The 25912-nt window shown below is 41.6% G+C and overlaps 2 protein-coding genes across 2 annotated transcripts in view; both read left to right on the top strand.

The window, feature by feature from the left end:
- Positions 1-1244: 1244 nt before the first annotated feature.
- egfl6 (EGF-like-domain, multiple 6) overlaps positions 1245-25912 on the top strand; it is a 43724-nt gene continuing 19056 nt past the window's right edge. The window contains exons 1-3 of the mRNA XM_052565112.1: positions 1245-1459; positions 1586-1715; positions 23293-23359. The gene's annotated coding sequence lies outside the window, so the exon portion shown is untranslated. The remainder of the gene's footprint in view (positions 1460-1585; positions 1716-23292; positions 23360-25912) is intronic.
- LOC127964784 (uncharacterized) lies at positions 21461-22831 on the top strand. Its single transcript, XM_052565119.1, has one exon. It carries the CDS (start codon positions 21698-21700, stop codon positions 22385-22387), a length of 690 nt encoding a protein of 229 aa, XP_052421079.1. The 5' UTR covers positions 21461-21697; the 3' UTR covers positions 22388-22831.

The raw sequence follows: 25912 nt of genomic DNA on the forward strand, positions 1-25912 counted from the left end.
ATTTAATTTTAACTGACCAAACACTGTAATACATAAAACATTTAATGTGTATGTAAATAATTGCATATAATATATTATTATTTTATTTTATAATAACATTTATTTTACAGTAAAATATAAAATGATACACTGCAGTATAATTTCATTTAATTATATGTGTATGTATATATATATATATATATATATATATATATATATATATATATATATATATATATATATATATATATATATAATTGTAATTTTTTTTTTATGTCGCAATGGAAAATCTTTATAATCTTTAAAATAGCATGCAAATTGGGTGAATTCGCCTCCTATAGAGCAATGCATTTAAATGGAGAGCAAATGCTGAGTTTCTGAGGTGATTCAGAAGAGATTTCAGTGTCTGCATCTTAATGAGATCCTAATCTAAACTCAATCAAATTCTGATTTCTCATCATGGATCAAATGATCATCCACTAATGTTCTTTTCTCCCAGGGAATCCGAGACATAAATGAGACATACAGTAAATCAGTGATAATATCTCAGCGTGCAGCTCTCTTATTAAACACTTTTGTGCCCATAATGCTGTGCAGTTAAAGAGCCAGGGATGCCCCAGGACCACACTGACTGACTGACTGTCTGCAGGATGAGTGCTGGTACGACACACTGATAAAAACACAATGCCTCTCGCTGTCTTTGCCCATAAAAGGAGAGGCGGCCATAAGGGTAGAGAGTTATTTCGAAAGCTTGACACGACCGCATCCTGCTCGAGTGGGAGGTTTGACAGCCATTCACTGTCACGCTGACCCGATCGCTGCAGAATCATTGGCTTAATCGCATTTTACAATAAAACTGTTTCAAAATGTGGGAAATTCACATTAGAAGTAAAAAGTGCATGTGATATTTAGATGATAATTTTTGGTAAATGCATCTTCAGTAGTTTTTTTGTACCCCATTGGCAAACTGTTGTTTATGTTTCACGCATAGACCTCAGTAAAAAAAAAAAAACACAACTTGAACTATACTCTCTGAATAGTTCACAAGTTAGTGTATGAGAACAGTATACATTTACTTTAATCGGTTCCTGTATGAAATCTTGTTGGTCGTACATTGTAGGTTTAAGATTCTGTTCATAATATTATATTATGTTACTAAATGTGCTGCTTGAATTATATGAGATGACTTTTTCAATGGAGGAAGCGTTCTGTATAATGGACTCGTATTTTAGTTTAGCAATGGTTTAACATTAAAAAAACGTCGTAATGTTTCAGCTTCTGTCTTTTCCAGATGTTAACTGATGAACTGGAGTGCTGTGGATTATTGTGATGTTTTTATCAGACTCTCATTCTGACGGCACCCATTCACTGCAGAGCATCCATTGATGAGACACTGATGCAATGCTACATTTCTCCAAACCTGATGAAGAAACAAACTCATCTACATCTTAAAATGGCCTAAGGGAAAATAACTTTTTGGGTGAGCTATTATTTTAATGCTGTACAGTCCCAGTAAAAGTCAGATCATTGTCTCTGTTAGATACTAACTGCTCTTTAGCTTTCATTTCTGGTGTGTGATGTTACCTCATTTGCACTATTTCTTTAGTGAACTGGCTGCTAAAAACCCTGCAGCGCATGCAAATAATCAAGCCTATCAGCAGAAGCACTTCACTCTTGGTGAACCCCTCAGAGATAAAGGATAAAAGACGTCCTCGGTGATTTCTGTCTCCTCTGAAGTGAGTCTTTACATGTTTGAATTATTCTCGATAGATGTGGCGCTAGTCTTCGATGTCAGCTACGACAGAAAACACACACACACACACACACACACACACACATTAGCCTTCCTGCAGCTTCCTGAATAAACACAATGGTTAATGAATGAACCTGTTCGTATCTGCCACATTCCTTCCTCGTTTGACTGATGAAGGTCTCCTCCTCATCCTCACAGACACTTCCTCATAGCAATCATGAAGCTAACAGAGAGCGCCCTCTAGTGACGAGAACTACACAAACTCTTGTCTGGTCACATATCTCTGGTAAAATTCCACTGATGACGATCATATATGAGAGCTGGAAGCCTTTCTGTTGTCATGTTGAACTGAGACTAGCTTTGTGTTTTGTTTGTAGTTTGCTGACCCCTTGTGGACAGGCTTAAGTCATATTAAAACCTAAAAGAGTACATCTACCTCTCAGCAAAAACTATAGAGTTTAGTTAAAGGAGTAGTTCACCCTGAAATTAAACTGTGCTCACTCTCAGATCATTGAAAATCAGGATGAGTTTGTTTCTTCATCAGATTTGTCACTTTTATCATCATGGAAATTCGTCTCCCGCACTTTTTTGTGCAAGGGTGTTCGTATAGAGGTTTTTAAGAGCTGGTGTGAATAAATATATATTTAAACTTAAAGAGACAGGATAGTCTGCGCATGACATGATGTTTTATTCGGACTAAGAAGGCGAAATGAACATCACGGACCGCTAAACTCTCCTGCAGTGTGTGTTTCAATCATACTGGAAGCCGGAGGGCGCTCTCGCGCAGAAAGTCATAACAGGAAACTCCTAATATGGGCAACAGCGTCCAGCTATCGAACAGTTGTTCTTGGTTTTGTTTTGTTTTTTCCAAAAAATCTCCAGCAGGTAATAAATACAGTATATGAACAATGCAGTGCTAATTGCAGTGCAATAGCATTTATAACAGTATAGAAACTATTCTGCCTCATTATGTGATAAAAAGTGTTTGTAGTGTATAAACAAATCATTATTATTTGTTATTGTCCAGCAGTTACAGATTTCTAAGCCAATTAAAAGCTAGAAATTAGAGAAAATTTAAAGTTGCCTATAGTATCCACTACCAGTCAAAAGTAAGATTGTTAAAGTTTTTTTTAAAGAAGTCACTTCTGTTCACCAAGCCTGCATTTATTTGATCCAATGTACTGCAAATCAGTGAAACTTTGAAATATTTTTACTAGCCTATTTAAAATAGCTGTTTTCTATTTGAATATATTTCAAAATGTAATTTATTGAGAATTCAAAGCTGATTTTTTTTTTTTTTTTTTTGCATCATTACTCCAGTCACACAATCCCTCAGAAATAATTTTGATATACTGATTTGCTGCTAAAAAAGAAAAGAAAAGAAGATAAAAAAAGAAAAACTCATATTATGATAATTTTGAAAACAGTTGAGTAGAATTTTTTCAGGTTTCTTTGATGAATAGAAAGTTCAGAAGAACAGCATTTATCTGAAATAGAAATCTCTTGTAAAATGATGTCTTTTGATCAATTTAATGAATCCTTTGAAAAAAAAACATATATACATACTAAGCTTTTGAATGATATAGTGTGTAATGTTGCAAAAGCTTTTTATTTCACATAAATGCTGATCTGTGGATCCTTCTATTCATCAAAGAATGCTGAAAAAAATGTTCTCATCTATTTTAAATATTGATAATCAGCAAATCAGCATATTAAGAATGATTTCTGATTAATGTGACACTGAAGACTGGAGGAATAATGCTGAAAATTCACCTTTGATCACAGGAATACTACTTAATTTAAAATATATTTAGACAGAAAACAGTTATTTAAAATAGTATAAATATTTCACAATATTACTGCTTTTGTTGTACTTTGGATCAAATAATCTTGGTGAGCAGAAGATACTTCTTTCAAAACAATAAAAATCTTACTGTTAAAAAACTGTTGCTTATTAGGCTATATAGATTACAGAAATCGTAATATATATATATATATATATATATATATATATATATATATATATATATATATATATATATATATATATACATATATGTATATATATATATATATATATATATATATATATATATATATATATATATATATATACAGGGCTCTCAAGTCTCACGCATTGGGCGTGAGACTCACGCATTTCTACCCGTTCACACGCTCACACGCCACACCTTGTATTTCTCACGCAGAGACATTACGAGGACAACGCCCACCAAGTTGCGGCGCTATTTTTTTAAACAGTGAAACAGGTAACGTAGAGGAATCAAGTGAGTTCCCCGAAGGCCCTGACACGCACCTGCTAATCGAATAAAAAAAATATAGCTACCGATCAGCCAATCAGAAAATAGCATTGCTGTATCCGGGTAAGATTTTTACAGGCTCGTGTGCTACACAGATCCAGACGCTCGCTGAAGTAGGTAACGTTACGGTTACAGACTTGTCAAGACAATGACACAGATTTTCACTATATGTTTTTTTTTAATCAATATATTAATTTAACATTTTTTAAAAACAGTCTAAGATATGTTTTGGTCTGATGGTTATTATGACCCCGACACGCACGCAATTTTGGCCATTATACGTGGTCGGCCGTAGCTTTTGTGCCTATTATTAGCCCACTATTATTTTTTTATTGCCAAAGTTACACGTTGAAGAGGATGCGGGGCTACTCTGACAGTTTGATATAAGAGACTTCTATAATAGGCCTATCCATAATACTTGTATGGCAGTATCCATAATAGTTTAAAAAAAAAAAAAATGTTCTTTCCTTTTATTTTTACTGCACCTCATCCTGGTCCCCATTTTCAAAACGTTTTGCCTAGGCTATTTCATTATATTTTATCCAATGTATAATATTGATTATTGCATTCGTCTATTTCAAAGATGTCAGGGAAGAGGCAAAGGAGCAATCTTTCATGCTTTGTTCTAAAAGATCTGGGCCCGTATTCATAAAGAATCTTAATGCAAAAAGTAGTTCCTAGTGACAAAATTCTAAGAAAATTCTTAGAAATGTGGGCGTTTACTTTTAAAATTAAAGAAAAAAATCCTAGTAAAGAAAAAAGTAATTCAGAAAGCATCTTATCCCTTAAAAGAGGTCTTAAGGTAAAATTTGTTAGGAGCACAGACGAGGACTTTTAAGAGGCTTAAGAGTTTCTTTAGCAGAGGAGAAAATGGCAGAAAGATGAAGAGGCAGAAGAAATGTGTTGCAGACAATGGATGACAATGAGTTAATAAGACGGTATAGATTATATAATAATTTAATATAATATAATTTAATATATAAATTAAAGTAATCACTACATTACGATATTTGGCAACTGGGAACATGCAACAATGCAATAGTGATGATTTGGGTCTGTCACAACCTTCTGTAAGCAGAGTGATCACACAAACAATTACAGCACTTTCAGAACATCTTATTGTGTCGCAGTTCATTTCGTTTCCACTGGATATTCCCACCTTGCAAGCTCAAAAAACTGCATTTATGAATATAGCAGGTTTATAGGTGCGCACAAGCAGGGGGAATGAACCGTTAATAGTTTGTGCTATACGCTCCCATGTCTGCTTCTTGTGCCTTGCTGTGACACCCGGCCCACATTTTCCTTTAAGAATGGCCTTGTGTTCATCCATTAACTGGGCTAACAGTAAACACTGTTCCTCTGTCCAGTTTGGCTTTCTCGCTCTTCTTGGTTTTGATTCCATGTTTGATACATTAAAACCAACACTCAAACCGCCACTTAAATAGGACAGCAATCACTGTAATTGGAAAGAGTGGAACAATTTTTATCATTCTAAGCCAATCAAATACCTTATAGGAAATTAAAAGCATGGTAAATAAAAAAATAGAATTCATATACACACATATAATGTGTGTGTGTGTGTGTTTGTGTGTGAGAGAGAGAGAGAGAGAGAGAGAGAATGGTCAAATAGGAAAAATTACGCATGTAAATTTAAAGTGAGGATTAGAATAGACCCTATACTTAAAATCACTCTTTTTTTTCCTTCTTGGACAACCAGCCAATCAGAGTCTTCAAAAGATTGTGTCATACATAGCAACCGGTTCAACCCCGCCTCCTCACTAAGATAAACGTTTTTGTCTTTTCCTTACTCAGAGTTGCTCTCAGATCGGTCCCGAATCGCTTTTAAGCTAAGACTCCTACGTAAAAGTTTTTAAGCTAAATTAAGAGTGTCACGTCCTCCCCCCAGTCTAGGGTCGGGGATTCCGGACAAAGTTAAAATAAAGAATTTAGACTAAGCCCGCCCCTCTCCTGTCCCAGCTGACACAAACACAACGGAGCGAGAGTATAGTCAAGAGAAAAAGTTTTTAATTCACAAAGTAACATAACAGGAAGCGTGAATCTTCAGGAGGGGTTTATAGCCAAAATAACAAACAAAAGAGGAACTAACTAAGACCTGATTAAACATTAACTTACCTAACAAAACCAAAACCCAAAACAAAATACATCAGTCTCTCCTTTACTCCCTAGCTGTCCAAAAACAGGAGAAAACAAGGGATCATAAAACAAATGGCAACCTCCTCCCTACGGCTTCCAAAACAAAGAAATTACATTAAAGCAAACATAAGAACAAAGAACTCTCACTCGAACAGCAACCGCTTAGCAGCCACCATCAGGACAACCAGTGCGATGAATGTCTGGGGCAGGAGACGGCGGGCAGAATGGCAACGGCCAATACCGTGGAGCTCTACAACGCGCATACACAGCGAGCTCACAACGCCGAACCAACCACGTCATCCGACAACCCACATGTCGCATGACCGACGCCCCGCCTCAGTGCCATCCTCCTCAGCTTTTAAGCATGCTCCATCCTCCACATAATCACCTGCAGCTGCATCCAATTAACACTGCGTAGAGGAAAGAGATAAAGAGAGAGAGGAGGGAAACTACACAACAAATATCACAACAATAAAGACAGATAATAACGATTAAGTCCAGAGGACGTAACACCCCCACCCTTAACTACAAAACCCGATTTGTAGTAGAGACAGGTAGCAAGCCATTTAGTTTTCAATGGGCCATCTAACTATCGTCGGTATAAACCCGGGACAATGCATCGGCTACAATATTCTCTGTACCTTTCTTATAACGGATGTCTAAATTAAACTCTTGCAAAAAGAGTGCCCATCTCATGAGGCGTTGGTTAGTGTTAGACATACGAGCTAAAAATATCAGAGGGTTGTGGTCTGTGTACACCACTATGTGATCACCGGAGCTTAGGTACACTTCAAAATGCTGAATAGCCAACAATAGAGCTAGAGCCTCTTTCTCTATGGTGCTATAATTCCTTTGACACCTGTTGAACTTCTTCGAGAAATAGCTCACTGGATGTTCGATCCCAGCATCATCAGCTTGTATCAGCACCGCACCAGCACCATTAGCACTCGCATCCACCTGCAGACTAAAAGAAACAGCAAAATTCGGAGCCTGGAGAACTGGAGCATTGCATAATAGATCCTTAGCAGAGCAAAAAGCGGTTTCACAGGTTTCATTCCACACAAATTTACGTTCCGTGCTCAGCAAGTCAGTAAGAGGTGCAACTACAGAGGCAAAATTCCGACAGAAACCTCGGTAGTACCCAGTCATTCCCAAGAAACGCCGCAAATCGCGTTTATTAATAGGTGAAGGGAATTTCACAATGGCTTCAATCTTAGCCTGAACCGGTTTAACCTGACCTTGTCCGACCAATTTACCAAGGTAAGTCACTACTGCCTTAGCAAATTCACATTTACTGAGGTTAAGTGTCAAAGATGCTTTAGCCAATCGCTCCATAACTGAACCAAGGGTGCTTAAATGGTCTTCCCATGTCAGACTATATATTACCACGTCATCTAAATAGACTTCGCAGTTTTGCACATCTGACAACACAAGATGCATCAACCTTTGGAATGTGGCAGGTGCATTACGCATCCCGAAAGCCATGACCGTGTACTGCATGAATGCGTCAGGTGTAACAAACGCAGAAATTTCAGAAGCGCGTGCTGTTAATGGCACCTGCCAATATCCTTTTAAAAGGTCGAGTTTAGTGACATAGCGTGATGAACCCACACGATCAACACAGTCCTCCATCCTAGGGAGAGGAAAAGAATCAGCCTTAGTAACATCATTTATTCTGCGAAAATCCGTGCAGAATCGAAACGAGCCATCAGACTTTGGCACAAGTAGACAGGGAGAGCTCCACGGACTCTGACTGGGTACAGCAAAACCGTTACTCACTAGATACTTGACTTCATCTTTCATTGCTTGACGTTTATGTGGATTAACTCGATATGGGTGCTGTTTGATCGGCGTACTCTGACCCACTTCAATATCATGCATTAACACATTTGTCTGCGAAGGAACATCACCAAACAATGTAGAATACTTGTGAATCAGTTCAATAACATCATCACGCTGATTCTTAGACAAATACGAAAGGTGGGATGGCAAGGTGGCTAAGATAGAAGAATTCGAAAACCTCCCACAAGATGCTTGAGCATCCTTGCCAGTCACCTCACCTGTCTCTAGTGCACCAATGAGAGATGGTTCAACAACATTCGTAGTATTCACAATTCCAGCAGAAGGGTTGACTTCAGGCACATCTCTGGCAACATATGCTTTTAACATATTCACATGGCAAACTCTACTTTTGCGTCGTCGATCTGGAGTTAAAACTGCGTAGTTCGTATCGCTCAGTTTTTTCTCGATTTTATATGGACCGGCAAAACGAGCATGCATGGGAGAATTAGGCACAGGCAGAAGGGCAAGCACAGAGTCACCTGCCTGAAAGTCACGAACAACACTTGTTCTATCGTGTCTACACTTCATCTTAATTTGACTCTCAGCAAGATGCTGTTTAGCAACTTCCCAAACACCATGAAGTTGTTCACGAAACGTACTCACATATTCAAGGATGGGTACACGAGGAAGATCTTTAGCAAGAAACTGTTCACTTAACAATTTCAAGGGTCCACGAACAGTGTGTCCAAACACGAGTTCCGCCGGACTAAATCCTAAGGATTCTTGTTTGGTACTCCTTATTGCAAACATTAACAATGGTAGTCCATCCACCCACTCTTTATTCGTTTCAACGCAATAAGTGCGCAACATTGATTTTAGTGTCTGATGAAAACGCTCGAGCGCACCTTGCGATTCCGGGTGATACGCACTAGACATCTTGTGTTCCACTTGTAATTCATCTACCAGCTGCTCAAACAAACGTGAAGTGAAATTTGTTCCCTGGTCGGTCTGAATTACTCTAGGTAACCCGAACAGAGAGCAAAACTTTACCAGCTCCTTAACCACCACTTTCGCTTTTATAGAGCGCAATGGCACAGCTTCGGGGTAGCGGGTGGCTGCGCACATTATAGTAAGAACGTACTGATGGCCAGACTTAGATTTTGGCAAGGGGCCAACACAATCCAAAATAAGTCTCTCAAACGGCTCCCCTATGACAGGAATAGGTTTGAGTGGCGCATGCGGAATCACTTGATTAGGTTTGCCCACAAGTTGACAAACGTGACAAGACCGAACGTACGCAGACACGGAAGACTTCAAACTCGGCCAGAAAAAATATCTAGCGATGCGGTCATACGTTTTTGTAACACCAAGGTGACCTGAACAAATATGTTCATGAGCTAGCTTCATAATTTGCAAACGATAACCAGTAGGAAGAACAATCTGATATACACGATCACTTCCTGGGGTTGACGGCTTCCACCAGCGCATCAACACATCTTCATCCCAAAAGTAACCCACCAAAGCATCTGAAGCTCGAGTTCTATCAACAGCCGCACTGATGCATTTAAGCAGAGTTGAATCAGATTTTTGCGCAGCGATTAACTGTTCCCTTCCCACTTTTAAGGAGGTTTCGTTTGCGCTGGAATCATCACACGGTAATGGTTGGGGTTTAACAAGCAATTTACATTCTGCGGCCTCAGGCAGTGCAGCTAAAAAGGAACTTGACAGATCCACTACATCTTCAAATTTCTTTTGAGCACGTGTTACAGCACATGCCGAGAAAACAGTGGAGAATTGTGACAGAGCAGCTACCTGCTCCCTAACATCAGGCTTCGCTGACACAATCGGGAATGGAAAAACTTTAGCTCCAGCCAAATCATTACCCAAGATCATACTCACGCCCTCCACAGGTAACTGTGGCTGCACACCAATGTTAACAGGACCCGAAATGAGGTCAGATTTTAAATGGACTACATGCAACGGCACAGGAGTACAGCCCATCTCAATACCTCGGATGAGTACATCATCGCCTGTATATGACGCACTCGAAAAAGGCAGTGCACTCTCCAATATCAGTGACTGTGCAGACCCTGTATCTCGCAGCATGACTATAGGCCTTGCCTCAGAATCATCCGAAAGCGAAACTAAACAAGTTTGCAAAAATGATTCAAACACCTTAGGGCTAGAATGCGGTGGCTCTCCAGACACAGAAATAAATGCTACCCCTTTAGACTTACTAGCTTTTTGCTGCCAGGCTTTACAATTTGTGATAAGATGGCTAGGATCAAGGCAATAAAAACAAGCTCTTTTTTTGTCAGGACGTTTTAATGTATTTGCTTCATCGTCAGCCCTAACAAAATTACCCCTTGACATCCTTTTCTCTCTCCCTACATCCGCAAAGAAGGGTGCTGTATGAGCACGCATAACCGGGAATACAGTCTTATGAGTGAGCACGAATTCATCTGCATGTATTGCTGCATCAGCAAGTTTAAATACTCTCTGCTCGTTCAAATGTACCACAATACTTTCGGGCAGACAGCTCTTAAAATCTTCGAGTAAGATCAACTCTTGCAAACCCTCAAGAGTCGTAATCTTAGTAGAAGCACACCATTTCTCGAATAACACTCTCTTCTCACGCGCAAACTCCACAAAGGTTTGCTTGGCTGCTTTTGAACATGCCCTGAATCTCTGTCGATACGCCTCCGGTACCAACTCGTAAGCACGTAATACAGCCACTTTCACAACATCATAATTCAGTGAATCCTCAATTGGCAGGGCTGCAAAAACCTCTTGCGCTTTGCCAACGAGATTACACTGCAATAATAATGCCCACATCTCTCTAGGCCATTTCAAGTTAACCGCAACACGTTCGAAGGCCACGAAGTACGAATCAACCTCAGTCTCACGGAATGGCGGAACGAGTTTGACATACCTACTAATGTCAAAGTCGGGTTGATCCATCTCAGAGCTACCGGAAGCCAGCAGCCTGGAGCGTGGTGACGGAACTGGTCTCTTACACATCTGAGCTTCCAGGTCCAATTTACGCAGCTTAACATCTCGATCAGCTGTTATCTCCAACTCTTTCAGTCGAAGCAGTTGCGTTTCATATTCCTGTTTCTTTAACTCAAGATCTAACTCTCTTAAGCGAACAGTTACCATTGGATCTACTTGAGAAGGCTTTTTACCATTCCCCGAATATACATCGTCAAATACCTCTCCACCAGTCTCTGCCTCCGGACCTCCAGCTATGGAACGTTCAGGCAAAATACCATTCTCCACTAACTTAGCGTACAACTCCTCCTTAACAACCTGCTTCCTTCCCGCTTTAGAAACAGTTATATTAAAGAAATCTGCTATCTGTATCAGGTCTACTTTCCTACACCGTTCAAATTCTCCTAATGTGGGCGAAAGAGTGAACTTAACTAAATCGAAATCCATCCTAAACCGTATGAACTTCCTCCCCTATCCAAAAGATCAAAACAGCCAAGCAAAAAGGCTTTAACGACAGATAACGATTCAAACAAACAACCATAACAAATCACCATGAACAACAAGCCCTCAATTGCTATGGTGTCACAGCCATAGGAATTACTACAAAAAGACGAGCGAACGGCCAAACAAACACCAAATGTTATAATAACCGGACGAAGTACCAATTATCAAAAACGGCTGGACGAGCCCCCAATTGTCACGTCCTCCCCCCAGTCTAGGGTCGGGGATTCCGGACAAAGTTAAAATAAAGAATTTAGACTAAGCCCGCCCCTCTCCTGTCCCAGCTGACACAAACACAACGGAGCGAGAGTATAGTCAAGAGAAAAAGTTTTTAATTCACAAAGTAACATAACAGGAAGCGTGAATCTTCAGGAGGGGTTTATAGCCAAAATAACAAACAAAAGAGGAACTAACTAAGACCTGATTAAACATTAACTTACCTAACAAAACCAAAACCCAAAACAAAATACATCAGTCTCTCCTTTACTCCCTAGCTGTCCAAAAACAGGAGAAAACAAGGGATCATAAAACAAATGGCAACCTCCTCCCTACGGCTTCCAAAACAAAGAAATTACATTAAAGCAAACATAAGAACAAAGAACTCTCACTCGAACAGCAACCGCTTAGCAGCCACCATCAGGACAACCAGTGCGATGAATGTCTGGGGCAGGAGACGGCGGGCAGAATGGCAACGGCCAATACCGTGGAGCTCTACAACGCGCATACACAGCGAGCTCACAACGCCGAACCAACCACGTCATCCGACAACCCACATGTCGCATGACCGACGCCCCGCCTCAGTGCCATCCTCCTCAGCTTTTAAGCATGCTCCATCCTCCACATAATCACCTGCAGCTGCATCCAATTAACACTGCGTAGAGGAAAGAGATAAAGAGAGAGAGGAGGGAAACTACACAACAAATATCACAACAATAAAGACAGATAATAACGATTAAGTCCAGAGGACGTAACAAGAGTTTTCTGAGATGATTCTTAGAATCTTTATGAATGCGGGCCCAGCTCCCTAAAAAGGTGGCTAGGTCAGAGGAGGAGGCTGTGGAGAATACAGTAGGGGAGGGAGTTAGGGTGCCAGTAGAGGATGGGTGCATGGAAGAGACTGTGGAGGACCATAGAGGAAACAGTGGAGAACCCACTGGAAACAGGGAAAAAGAGAGGGTTATGTAGAGCAGCCACCTGTAGGTGTTCCTTTAAGAAGGAGTGGTCAACCCGATCACCATTCATCACAATGGGAACCACCAGCTCTTTTTACTGGTGCTTAGTCTGCAGACAAGATAACTCCTGTGTCCATCAAGGTGTGAGGGACATAAGCAGGGAGGCTTTCTAAAATAGCTGCATTAGTGTTAGTGCTTGCTCATTCAAATACCTATGCTGAGAGGGTTTTCTCCATGGTGGGATTAAACAAGACCTAAACCAGGAACAGTTTAGCACTTGATGGAACTGTGAAAAATGGCTGGCCTGGAACCACAGTGATTCAAATGGGAGCCACCAACCCCTGGCCTCAAAACCAGCTACCAACACCTACTATAAACAGCACTGACCATTTTTTCTCTCTCTCTCTCTCTCACACACACACACAAATAAATGCTGAATTAAATAAATATTATTTTATTTGTAAGAATATGTGTCATTTATGAGATCAGACACCCGTCCCCATCAAACCCCTGCCGCCATCGCGACCGCGGGCAAAATCTCACTCTGAACTCAGTTCAAAACTTGAGAGCCCTGTATATATATATATATATATATAATGTATGTGTGTGTGTGTGTGTGTGTGTGTGTGTGTAATTTCTGTCCCCCTCAAATCTGAGAAGATGGAGCGCGAATCATTTGAGTCAGTTTGGGAGTTCGGAGCGCGATCGCGAATCATTTGAGTCAGTTCGTGAGTTCAAAGTGGGTTCGCGAATCATTTGAATCAGTTCGGGAGTTCGTAAGCGGGTTCGCGAATCATTTGAGTCAGTTTGGGGATCGCGAATCATTTCAGTCAATTTGGGAGTTCGATACGGGATCATGAATCATTTGAGTCAGTTCGGGAGTTCGGAGCGGGTTCGCTAATCATTTGAGTCACTTTGGGGATCGCGAATCATTTGAATCAGTTCGGGAGATCGTAGCGGGATCGCGAATCATTTGAGTCAGTTTGGGAGTTCGGAGCGGGATCGCGAATCATTTGAGTCAGTTTGGGGATCGCGAATCATTTGAATCAGTTCGGGAGTTCGTAGCGGAATCGCGAATCATTTGAGTCAGTTTGGGGATCGCGAATCATTTGAATCAGTTCGGGAGTTCGTAGCGGAATCGCGAATCATTTGAGTCAGTTTGGGGATCGCGAATCATTTGAATCAGTTCGGGAGTTCGTAGCGGAATCGCGAATCATTTGAGTCAGTTTGGGGAATCGCAAATCATTTGAGTCAGTTTCGGAGTTCGGAGCGGGATCGCGAATCATTTGAATCAGTTCCCCAGTAAACGGGACGTTCCCCGGATGTTCCGAACGTCCACTTAGGTCCGTAGTACGTCCGCTTTACAAAGTTCGCTGGCGGTCGTTCGGATGATATTAGTCTGTGACAGTTTGTGAACGTCCCTGTTTCGTCCCTCATCTGCCATCTCCATTCAACACTTGAAAGATTCAGTCCTTTATCTTTTATCATCAGACCTGACCAGTGTTGGGCAGTAACTAGTTACATGTAACTAAATTACGTATTTAATTGCAAAATAAATGTAGCTGTGATCTGTTAATGTAATGTAAACTGTAATTAAATTACAGTTAATTATGATATTGTTCATGATTACAAAGGGAGTTACATTTGAATATTTTCACACATATACATATTTAAAATATGAGACACCAATGTTTCCTAAAAAAAGATTGCAAAGTAAAAAGAGCTGTTAAAGTCCTATTTTGAGGTGGTTGTACTTTACAATCTTAATTCAAGTGAAGAAGGATTGTGAAATCTGAGAGTAATCAGTGTTGAGTATCACTGTATCATTAATCCTGCCTGCTTTAGATGATTCAAAATAATCACAATCTGAAAACAATAGAAATTTAGAAAAGTAATCAAAAAGTAATCAAATGTAATCAGTTACATTACTTAAAGTCACTTGAAACAGTGATACTACATATTACATTTTAAATAAGGTAATTTGTAGACTGTAACCTATCACATTTCTAAAGTAACCTTCCACACACTGGACCTGACACCTTGCAACTCAGACAAAGATAGTCGACAAAATCAAACTAATATAAACTCATATTGGATTTTAAAGGGTATTTTTGCCTTAAACAAAATCCTAAAAAAAACAAAAACCGTAAAAAAAACTGTCATAATAACAGATTGCAAAATTAAAAAAAAAATTGTTTTGATTTGCAGATTGATATTATTATTTGTTTTACTATATAGATTTGAAAACATTGTAAAATAAAGTTAATGTTAAATTAATAATTTTCCTTTCTGAAATGAAAAATGAATAATGAAAAATGTCATTAAATCAGGAGTCTGTTTTCAGCATTTAAACATCAAAATCATGATGCCTTTCAATAATATAATTGAGCATAGCTACAATTAGGTTTATGCATGAATGAAGAAAATATGTTTACATCACAGGAGCTCTACTAAAATGTTATAGAGTGAATGCCAAGGAAAACATGAAGAAAAATAACACAGGTAAGAAAAATAAATCAATTATTTTAATTTACGTATTAAACTGTTTATTTGTGCTATATAAATAAACTTGTATAAACTGTCGGTAAGCCGACAAGAAAAGTTATTTAGGAAATAAATTATTTTAGTTATTGCATTTAAGACTAATATACTACATAGAGCTCTAATAAAAAAGTAATATAGCCACACTGGAGATAGGATCCGAGCAGCTGTCGATCAAATGAGCACATGACCGGATGACGTCACTTTAGGGCACGCGGCATGTATCCATGGCAACGCTCAGCCGCTAGTGACAGTTAACGGTCATCCGTCAAATTCCTCAGACACGGCCTTGAGTTTTCGCTTTTGTTTGGTCGAAAAGGTATTTATTCTTTTATATTATTAGACATGTTTATCTCCTAATGCATACATTTAAGTTTACCTTTTAAACCTTTTCTGAAGTTGTCCCACGCGGCTGCTGATGTTAGGCCATGTGAACACTTTCTTTGCTAAAGTTATCTTGTAAAGCTGAAATTATTAAACTTATATAATATTGACAGATATTGGACTTAAATAACACTGAGACGCCTATATGCGGCAAAAAGGCATACGTTATGTCCGCTAAATTTCGGTCTTTACAAATATTTGTCAATGGATAAAGGATAGTCCTAGACATATAAAGTCATAACACTATGAACACACCGAATGTGTTCATTTTGTTGTTTTAGTTTAGAAGACAATGGGAAGAAATGCCATCGACTAACCACAGCTGACGACACGCGGACACACCATCCACCAAAACACACACACAGACGAAAATAGCCCTGCAACTTTAGGATTGTTCAATTAAAATAAACTTATTTTGTTTCATACATCTATTGTCTTTGATTAGCTTAAAAGTACAATAAAATGACATTTAGAGGATTTAAAGCGAAAGTCCCCTAAACGTCCCGAATGGCCGCTGCACGTCCTGTGAACGTCCCCGTGAATGTCCCAGGGATGTCTTCGCGAACATAGGAGTTCGGAGACGGTTCGCGAATCATTTGAATCATTTCGTGAGTTCGTAGCGGGTTCGCGAATCATTTGAGTCAATTCTGGAGTTCAAAGCGGGTTCGCGAATCATTTGAGTCAGTTTGGGAATCACGAATCATTTGAATCAGTTCGGGAGTTCGTCGCGGGTTCGCGAATCATTTGAGTCAGTTCAGGAGTTCAAAGCGGATTCGCGAATCATTTGAACCAGTTTGGGGATCGCAAATCATTTGAATCATTTCGTGAGTTCGTAGCAGGTTCGCAAATCATTTGAGTCAGTTCTGGAGTTCAAAGCGGGTTCGCGAATCATTTGAGTCAGTTTGGGAATCACGAATCATTTGAATCAGTTCGGGAGTTCGTAGCGGGTTCGCGAATCATTTGAGCCAGTTTGGGGATCGCAAATCATTTGAATCATTTCGTGAGTTCGTAGCAGGTTCGCGAATCATTTGAGTCAGTTCTGGAGTTCAAAGCGGGTTCGCGAATCATTTGAGTCAGTTTGGGAATCACGAATCATTTGAATCAGTTCGGGAGTTCGTAGCGGGTTCGCAAATCATTTGAGTCAGTTAAGGAGTTCAAAGCGGGTTCGCGAATCATTTGAGCCAGTTTGGGGATTGCAAATCATTTGAATCAGTTCGGGAGTTCGGAGCGGGATCGCAAATCATTTGAATCAGTTTGGGGATCGCGAATCATTTGAGTCAGTTTGGGAGTTCGGAGCGTGAATCATTTGATTCAGTTCGGGAGTTCGGAGCTGGTTCGCAAATCATTTGAGTCAATGCTTTAAGTGCGCTGGTACGCACCTGTACTCAGTACCGCCACTTCCAAATATAGCTCTTGAGCGAACTGCCACTTCTCCGTGCTTTTAGCGTACCCGTGCGTTCATTTGGACATCTGTTTTAATAGAGGTTTTAATCCTTTGCCTGCGCTGCCGCTTTTCGGAGCGCCCTTCACAATGCACGCTTCCTAATTCATCCCACCGAGAGCAGAGACTACATCACCCATACACCCTTGAGTTTTACAAGTGAAAAGAAAATGCGTCGCTTTTCCCGCTGTCAGTGTCAACAACTCAACGCGGTCGAAGAGGGTGTGTGAAACTCTCTCCTGGCTTCAGACTCTGAGTACTAAAAGAACACGGTCAGAATCAGATGACTCGCTGGCCGTCACCCCACCAAGCCAGAAAGATATCGCTGCAGGTCAGACGCAAGCAAATGAAGTAATGCAGTAGCTCTTTCTGAGGGTATTTTTTCAAAATCCTTTTGCACATTTTATTTATGTTCAGTAGTTCTTTCTAGCTCAAGCAAATCCACAAACTAATAAAATGATTAATTATTAAGGTTGCCTGTTGACTGCTGTATATAAAAGCCCTTCAATATAGTTGTTGTTACCTCAGGGGATGAGGGGAGTCATCAAAAAAAAAAAAAATCGCTATATTAGAGTACCAGCACCTCTTTTGGGCTACTTAAAGCACTGGAGAAATGTATCTTTGCATCAGTGTTTCTGTCACGGTTCGTGAATGCACCGTCTCCAGCTGTAGTCAGGTTACGTCATGTTGATTGTTTCATGTGGGTGTGGTCGCTGATCACTGATCAGCGGCAGGTGCGGCTAGTTCCCACAGACTATTTAACACCCTGTCTTTCGTTTCCTGTTTGTCTGATCGTTGTTTGTAGATCCTGGTGTTTGATGTCGTGTTCGTGTTGTTCCTGCCTTGCCTTGTCGCCGTTCTGTTCGGATCCTGTAGTCACGCTTGGAATACACTCACCACTATTGGATTATCACCGCTGTCATCGTCGTTCAACGCACCCCACGTCTCAACTCACCAGTCTGTGCTGCCACCGTGGTTCCTGCGTTACTCTCCGACCTTTCATCATCATCATACTTCTAATAAACTTACTCGTACTTGCATTTGTCTCCTGTCCTCCATTAGCGCCGTTACAGAACGATCAGACCATCATGGAGGCAGCGAGTACTCAAGCTTCATCTCTGGAGGAATTTCTCAGCGCCAGTGTTCGGAGGATGGACTCCCAGGAGAGGACTCTTAACGACACTGGTCGCGCGGTCCAAGCCTTGGTAACGCAGGTGTCCGAGCTCACCCAGCAGTTCCATCTTCTTCGAGCGCCCACTGCGCCACCCACACCGCCCGCTCTCCCGGTACCACCAGTGACCACCTCCCAGCTGGAACCGCGTCTTCCTATCCCGGAAGCATACTCGGGTGAGCCCAGCTTTTGTAGAGCATTTCTAACCCGCTGTGATATGCATTTTGCCCTGCAACCCAGGACATTCGCCAACGAGAGGGCGAAAGTGGCCTTTGTGCTCACCTTACTCTCTGGGAGGGCGGCACTATGGGGGACGGCGGTGTGGGAGAACCAGGACCCATGCTGCGACTCGTTCCTGGCGCTCTCCGAGGAGATGAGGCGGGTCTTCGATCGGGCCGTCGCAGGACGGGAGGCGGCCAGGAGGCTGGCGGAGTTACGCCAGAGGGAGAGGTCCGTCTCAGACTTCTCTATCGAATTCAGAACCCTGGCGGCGGAGTGCCATTGGAACGAGGAGGCGCAGTGGGACATGTTCCTGCATGGGCTGGCTGACCGCGTCCAGAGGGAGATCTACGCCCTGGATCTGCCCCCCTCTCTTAATGGACTCATTGATCTAGCGTTACGGGTGGATGCCCGCCTCACTCGGATGGAGAGGAGGGGGCTGTTCAACACCCCATCCAGGGGCCCGGCGGACGGGCGATTCAGTGGCGGAGACGTGGTCAGCCCCACCTACGATCACGAGCCCATGCAGGTAGGGCGAGCTCGGCTTTCCCGGGAGGAGAAGGAGAGGCGGAGATCCCTGGGTCTTTGCATGTACTGCGGGGGAGCCGGACATCAAGCCCATACCTGTCCAGTAAAAGGCCAAGCCCGGTAGTACGCATGAGGCTACTATCGGGTGGGATCTCTGCCGAGAAGACCTCATCACCGCCATCATCTACGCTCCTTCCGGTAAGACTGCGGTGGTCAGCACAGACACACCACTGTCAGGCACTACTGGACTCTGGGGCAGAAGGTAACTTTATGGATCGTCACCTTGCACACAAGCTCCACATTCCCCTCAAAGCCCTGCCGCACCACATCACGGTCCATGCCCTCACTGGACAGCAACTCCCCACTATCTCTCACAGCACTGAGGAGATCACACTCATCACCTCTGGCAACCACTCCGAAACTATCTCATTTCACATCCTTGACACTCCCCTGGCACCCATTGTCCTCGGGCACCCTTGGCTCCTTCTCCATAACCCCAAAGTAGACTGGTCCTCTAATTCCATCTTTTCTTGGTCTCGAAGGTGTCATGAGTCTTGTTTAGTGTCTGCTTGTCCGTCTGTGTCTGTGTCTGTGTTACAGGAGGAGGCGGTGGATTTATCTAACGTGCCCGCTGAGTACCTCCACCTGAAGGAAGTGTTCAGTAAGTCTCAAGCTGCTTCTCTTCCTCCGCATCGTCCTTACGACTGTGCCATAGAGTTATTGTCAGGTAAGTCTCCGCCTAAAGGCAAACTTTATTCACTTTCTGTGCCAGAGAGGGAGGCTATGGAGAAATATATTTCTGATTCTCTAGCTTCCAAATTCATCCGCCCTTCCTCTTCTCCTGCGGGGGCGGGGTTCTTTTTTGTGGGAAAGAAGGACGGATCACTGCGACCTTGTATTGATTACCGAGAGCTGAACAACATCACGGTAAAGAATACTTATCCTTTGCCGTTGATGTCTTCAGCCTTCGAGAGGTTGCAGGGAGCGTCTATTTTCACAAAACTGGACTTACGCAATGCGTATCATTTGGTTCGGATCAGGGAGGGGGATGAATGGAAGACCGCGTTTAACACCCCCAGAGGGCACTTTGAATATTTGGTCATGCCCTTCGGGCTCTCCAACTCCCCAGGGGTCTTCCAGGCACTCGTCAATGACGTGCTGCGAGATATGATTGATCAGTTCATTTATGTCTACCTGGACGACATATTGATTTTTTCTTCTTCTCTCCAGGAACATGTGCAGCACGTCCGACGAGTGCTTCAGAGGTTGCTAGAGAATGGGCTTTTTGTCAAGGCGGAGAAATGCGAGTTTCATGCACAGTCTATTCCATTTTTGGGGTTTATCGTGTCGACTGAGGGAATACGCATGGATCCCGAGAAGGTTAGGGCTGTGGTAGAATGGCCAAGTCCAGATTCCCGTAAGGCCCTACAGAGGTTTCTGGGGTTCGCTAACTTCTACCGGCGTTTCATTCGCAATTTCAGCCAACTAGCCGCGCCTCTGACCGCCTTGACCTCCGCCAGGACTGCTTTCAGGTGGTCAAACACAGCGGAAGCTGCGTTTGCGAAACTGAAGAGCCGTTTCATTTCAGCTCCAATTCTCATTACCCCTGACGCCACACGGCAGTTCGTGGTGGAGGTCGATGCGTCAGAGGTGGGGGTAGGAGCGGTGTTATCCCAACGTTCTCCCTTAGACGACAAGGTCCACCCTTGCGCGTATTTTTCTTATCGTCTATCTCCTGCAGAGAGTAATTACGATATTGGTAACAGAGAATTGTTGGCAGTCAAGATGGCATTGGAGGAATGGCGACACTGGTTAGAAGGATCGGGGGTTCCTTTTATAGTATGGACTGACCACAAGAACTTAGAGTACATTAGCACCGCCAAAAGGTTGAACTCCAGGCAGGCTCGATGGGCACTTTTTTTCGGACGTTTTGATTTTACTATTTCGTACCGCCCGGGTTCCAAAAATATCAAACCCGATTCCTTGTCTCGTATTTTTGACCATTCCGAACGCCCGTCCACTCCCGAGTGTATTTTTCCTGAGACATTAGTGGTCTCCACTCTCACATGGGAGATCGAATCGAAGGTCAGAACGGCCTTAGAAGGGGTAACGCCTCCGCCCGGGTGCCCACCGAACCGCTTATTTGTGCCGGAGGGATTAAGGTCCAACGTTATCCAGTGGGGACATTGCTCTAATGTGGCTTGCCATCCAGGGGTTAACCGTACTAGATTTTTAGTCAAGCAACGATTCTGGTGGCCACTTATGGCTCGCGACATTCACAATTTTGTTTTGGCTTGCTCGGTATGTGCCACTGGTAAGTCTTCCAATCGGTCCCCGGATGGGTTACTCCAACCGCTGCCGGTACCTTCAAGACCCTGGTCCCATATCGCACTAGATTTTATTACCGCCCTCCCGCCCTCCCAGGGCAACACGGTTGTTTTAACCGTGGTGGACCGGTTCTCGAAGGCCGCCCATTTTATTCCTTTGGCCAAGTTGCCCTCAGCCAAGGAGACAGCGATGACCGTCATAGACCACGTCTTTCGTTTACATGGCCTCCCGATAGACGTGGTTTCTGACAGAGGACCCCAATTTGTGTCTAAATTTTGGCGAGAATTCTGTAAATTACTAGGAGCGACTGTAAGTCTGTCCTCAGGGTTTCACCCCCAGAGCAATGGCCAGACCGAGAGAGCCAACCAAGATTTGGAAAGGGTGTTGCGATGTTTGGTCTCCAAGAATCCTTCCTCCTGGAGCCAACAATTGTCTATGGTGGAGTACGCCCACAATACCTTACCAGTATCGGCTACGGGCCTATCTCCTTTTGAGTGTAGTGTAGGGTACCAGCCACCAATTTTTCCCAGTATGGAATCCGAGGTTGCGGTCCCCTCCATTCACGCCTTCGTCCAGAGGTGCCACCGCACTTGGACCAGAGCCCGCGAGACTCTACTCCAAGTGGGGGCGCGCACCAAGGCCAAAGCCGATCGCCACCGGTCTAGGCCTCCCGTATACGTCGTGGGTCAAAAGGTGTGGCTTTCTACTAAGAACATTCCTCTCCGTTCCGTTTCTAATAAACTGGCTCCCAAATTTATCGGCCCGTTTACTGTCACCAAGATCATTAGTCCGGTGACAGTCCGCCTCAAACTCCCTCCGACGTACAGGAGAATTCACCCCGCCTTTCATGTATCCAAAATAAAACCTGTATTTTATTCTCCCATTAATCCGCCTACCCCGGTCCCTCCCCCGCCGCGTCTCGTAGATGGGGAGACCACTTATTTGGTTAATCGTATTCTGGACTCTAGAAGGAGGGGACGCGGATTTCAGTACTTGGTGGACTGGGAGGGTTACGGTCCGGAGGAGAGAAGTTGGGTACCTGCTAGGGACATCCTGGATCATTCCCTTATCGATGATTACAATCGACAGGTAAGAGATTCTGGGGACGCCAGGAGGCGTTCTTAGGAGGAGGGGTACTGTCACGGTTCGTGAATGCACCGTCTCCAGCTGTAGTCAGGTTACGTCATGTTGATTGTTTCATGTGGGTGTGGTCGCTGATCACTGATCAGCGGCAGGTGCGGCTAGTTCCCACAGACTATTTAACACCCTGTCTTTCGTTTCCTGTTTGTCTGATCGTTGTTTGTAGATCCTGGTGTTTGATGTCGTGTTCGTGTTGTTCCTGCCTTGCCTTGTCGCCGTTCTGTTCGGATCCTGTAGTCACGCTTGGAATACACTCACCACTATTGGATTATCACCGCTGTCATCGTCGTTCAACGCACCCCACGTCTCAACTCACCAGTCTGTGCTGCCACCGTGGTTCCTGCGTTACTCTCCGACCTTTCATCATCATCATACTTCTAATAAACTTACTCGTACTTGCATTTGTCTCCTGTCCTCCATTAGCGCCGTTACAGTTTCATCAGTGGATGCTCTGCAGTGAATGGGTGCCGTCAGAATGAGAGTCCAAACAGCTGATAAAAACATCACAATAATTCATCAGTTAACATCTGGAGAAGACACAAGCAGATTATGGACTAGTATTTTAGTTGAAAATACCTTAATTATGAATTTTATTTTTACAAACATTCATCTTTTGTCTTCTCCAGATGTTTACTGATGGACTGGAGTGCTGTGGATTATTGTGATGTTTTTATCAGACTCTTATTCTGACGGCACCCATTCACTGCAGAGCATCCATTGATGAGACACTGATGCAGTGCTACATTTTACATATTGGATGGCCTGAGTGTAAGGACATTTTCAGCTTATAAGTACTTTTTTTTTTTTCTTCTTCTATTTAATCCCACACCACTAATCTTGTGTGTTAAATTGTTAATATAAGCTCTGCTTTGTTTGGTTTCTTTGCACAGGGTGGTTCCTCCCGCTCCAGGACAAAGGTCAAGTGTTTGATCCCACGTGAGGGTGACCTTTGACCTGGTGAGTCACAGAGATCAACACTGGTTCACCAGCACAAGGCACTGAACCTGAATGATTACCTGCTTTATACTAAATATAGTATGTTTTAGTGTCATTGAGATATTGTTGTCTTAATATTATGAGTCAATTTTTATTCCACCATGTTATATCTTTATCTAATTTTAGTTCAAGTTTCAGTATTTTGTGTTTTTGCAAAAGAAAGTTTGAGGTGATGAGTGTTGCGTCTCAGAAAGCAGCATATTTCTGCAGGCTGATAACATTTAAGGCCCAGACGAATTCAAGCTTGTTTCCTCCCCATGATGTGAAATAATCTCCTGTCAGACAAACTTCTTCTGCCCGGAGGAGCCGACAAACATCCTGTCTGAGAGAGAAGCATTAGAAACTCACGACTGCGGGACGTTTAGACAGAAAACCTGCCGCTGCATGTGGCCTTGTGTCCCAGATTCACCTCAACAGATGCTGTCTGTTAAAATACATGGCCATTTACTACTTTGAGGAAGTCTAGTCACTTTATTTATATAGCTCTGTTTACAATACAGATTGGTTCAAATTAGCTGTAATAAACAGGAAGATGCTGCAAAATCCATCAGTTATGAAGCCAGTTTAATTAAAGGAAATCTACACGCTTATTTTTTAAGATAATTGGAAAATACCTACTTATTATAATTTTTATGGTAATACTTTATTTTAAAGACCAATTATCACCATTAACTAGCATGCATATTAATATCATGTTGGCTGTTTATTAGTACTTTAAAAAAAGCACATTTTAATGCTTTATTCTGAGTGATATTATTTTTGATCATGTAATCCTGCCCCATACCCAAATTGTACTATTAATAATCAGCAAATTAGGAGTTTGTTGAGGCAGATAATAGTGAGAATTGGACATTAAATATGTTTTTTATATTTTGTTTTATATTTTCTCTTTGCAGTTTAAATATAGTTAAAGTTTCACTAAGTTCGTTGTTTAATTTTTCATTTTTAAAATATGTTTTCATTAGGTTTTAAATGTAGATATTTTCTATGTATTTCTATTATATATTCTGTATTTATTTATTTATAACAGTTTTGTTAAAGAATTGAATTCGTTTTTCATTTTATAAATTTTCTTTTCATTGTAGTTTGTTTTATTATTTTTGTTGGTTTATTTTTTATTATTAGTACTTTATTTTAAATGTCTATGTAGGTGGTCAATTTTTAGTTTTAGATATTTTATCAAGAAAATTAGATATTCTGACTTGTCAGCTGTAATAAGTGGTCATTCATTCATTCATTCATTTCAGCCACATATGTATTATTTTCCTTCTCCAATTAAACACAAAAGTAGATGATAGACAGAGCATCATAATAAAGCTCTTTTTTAATGCAACTCATGGTGATTTTTACGGCAAGCTATAATAAGTAGACTAAATATACATGGTTAAAGGTTTTTATATGGAATCTGTTTTACCTTCAGCATAAGAAAATATGCCTAGAAGCACAATGCAACTAAAAGCTCAGCATGTTCACCTGGTTAAATGGCATCTGAAGGAAACTCTGTCGCCCTCTTGAGGACTGAGGTTTGTTTGTGCCACAGACACACAGGAAAAGACACATGTATGTAAGTACAACATAGCCACACGCCTGTCATCTGTGGGCTGTGTATGTGCACTTGTGTGAGAGTTTGTGGCCTGATTGAGCTTCTCCAGATGTGTGTTGTCTTCACACACAGATTCAGGGCTGTAGAAGCAGAAAATTGTTGTAATGATGGATATTGTCTTTTCTTGAACGCCTTGGCAGGCTTGAGACTTAATAATCATGTGAAACTCTTCAAAGAGCGTTCCAGCTGCTCACGACAAGCCCAAACACAGTTCAGCTCCTCTATAGAGACAGAGAGAAACTCACTTCACCACCACACACCAGAGAAAGAGAGAGAGAGAGACACTGAGAGAGAGTGAGAGAGGGAGAGAGAGAGAGAGAGAGAGGGAGAGAGAGAGAGAGATTTATTTTCCACAGTCTTTAAAATGTAGGCATTTAAACCATTCAAACAAGGTTACTTAACAAATAATAAACTTTACTTAAAGAAATGTTTACTGAAATAAAATTCAAATATAAAAATACATTTAAATGTACTTTATTTCAGCAAGTTTCCAAGGCAAGATTTCTCATTTTTGGCTAGTAGAAGTATACAAAGCTAAATAAACTCAAACTATATAACTGCACATAAAAAAAATAAATAAATAAAGCTACTAAAATCATAAAAAATTGACAACAACATTCCTAAAACTCTAACTAAAATCAAAGTGAAAACAGGAAAAAAAATTAAATAACTGCAACTAAATAAGCAATTTTTATTCTAAAAACCAGGAAATTATTAAAAATGAAAAAAGCACACAAAAAAATTCCTAAAATGATCTAAAGTCTGAAAACAAGAATTATATAAAACAACAAAAAAATAAATTAACTAAAACTAAATTTAAAATATAAATATATAGGTAGGTAACTACATATAAAAACTGAATAAAACTGTAGCTTTAATTAAAATTAAAAGGCAAATAGAAAGTATAAACA

This window comes from Carassius gibelio, chromosome B9, assembly GCF_023724105.1.
Source record: "Carassius gibelio isolate Cgi1373 ecotype wild population from Czech Republic chromosome B9, carGib1.2-hapl.c, whole genome shotgun sequence".
Classification (NCBI taxonomy): Eukaryota; Metazoa; Chordata; class Actinopteri; order Cypriniformes; family Cyprinidae; genus Carassius; species Carassius gibelio.

What these genes read in the sequence shown, in the direction of transcription:
- LOC127964784 (XM_052565119.1), top strand. Translation starts at nt 21,698, where the DNA reads ATGGTGGAGTACGCCCACAATACCTTACCAGTATCGGCTACGGGCCTA.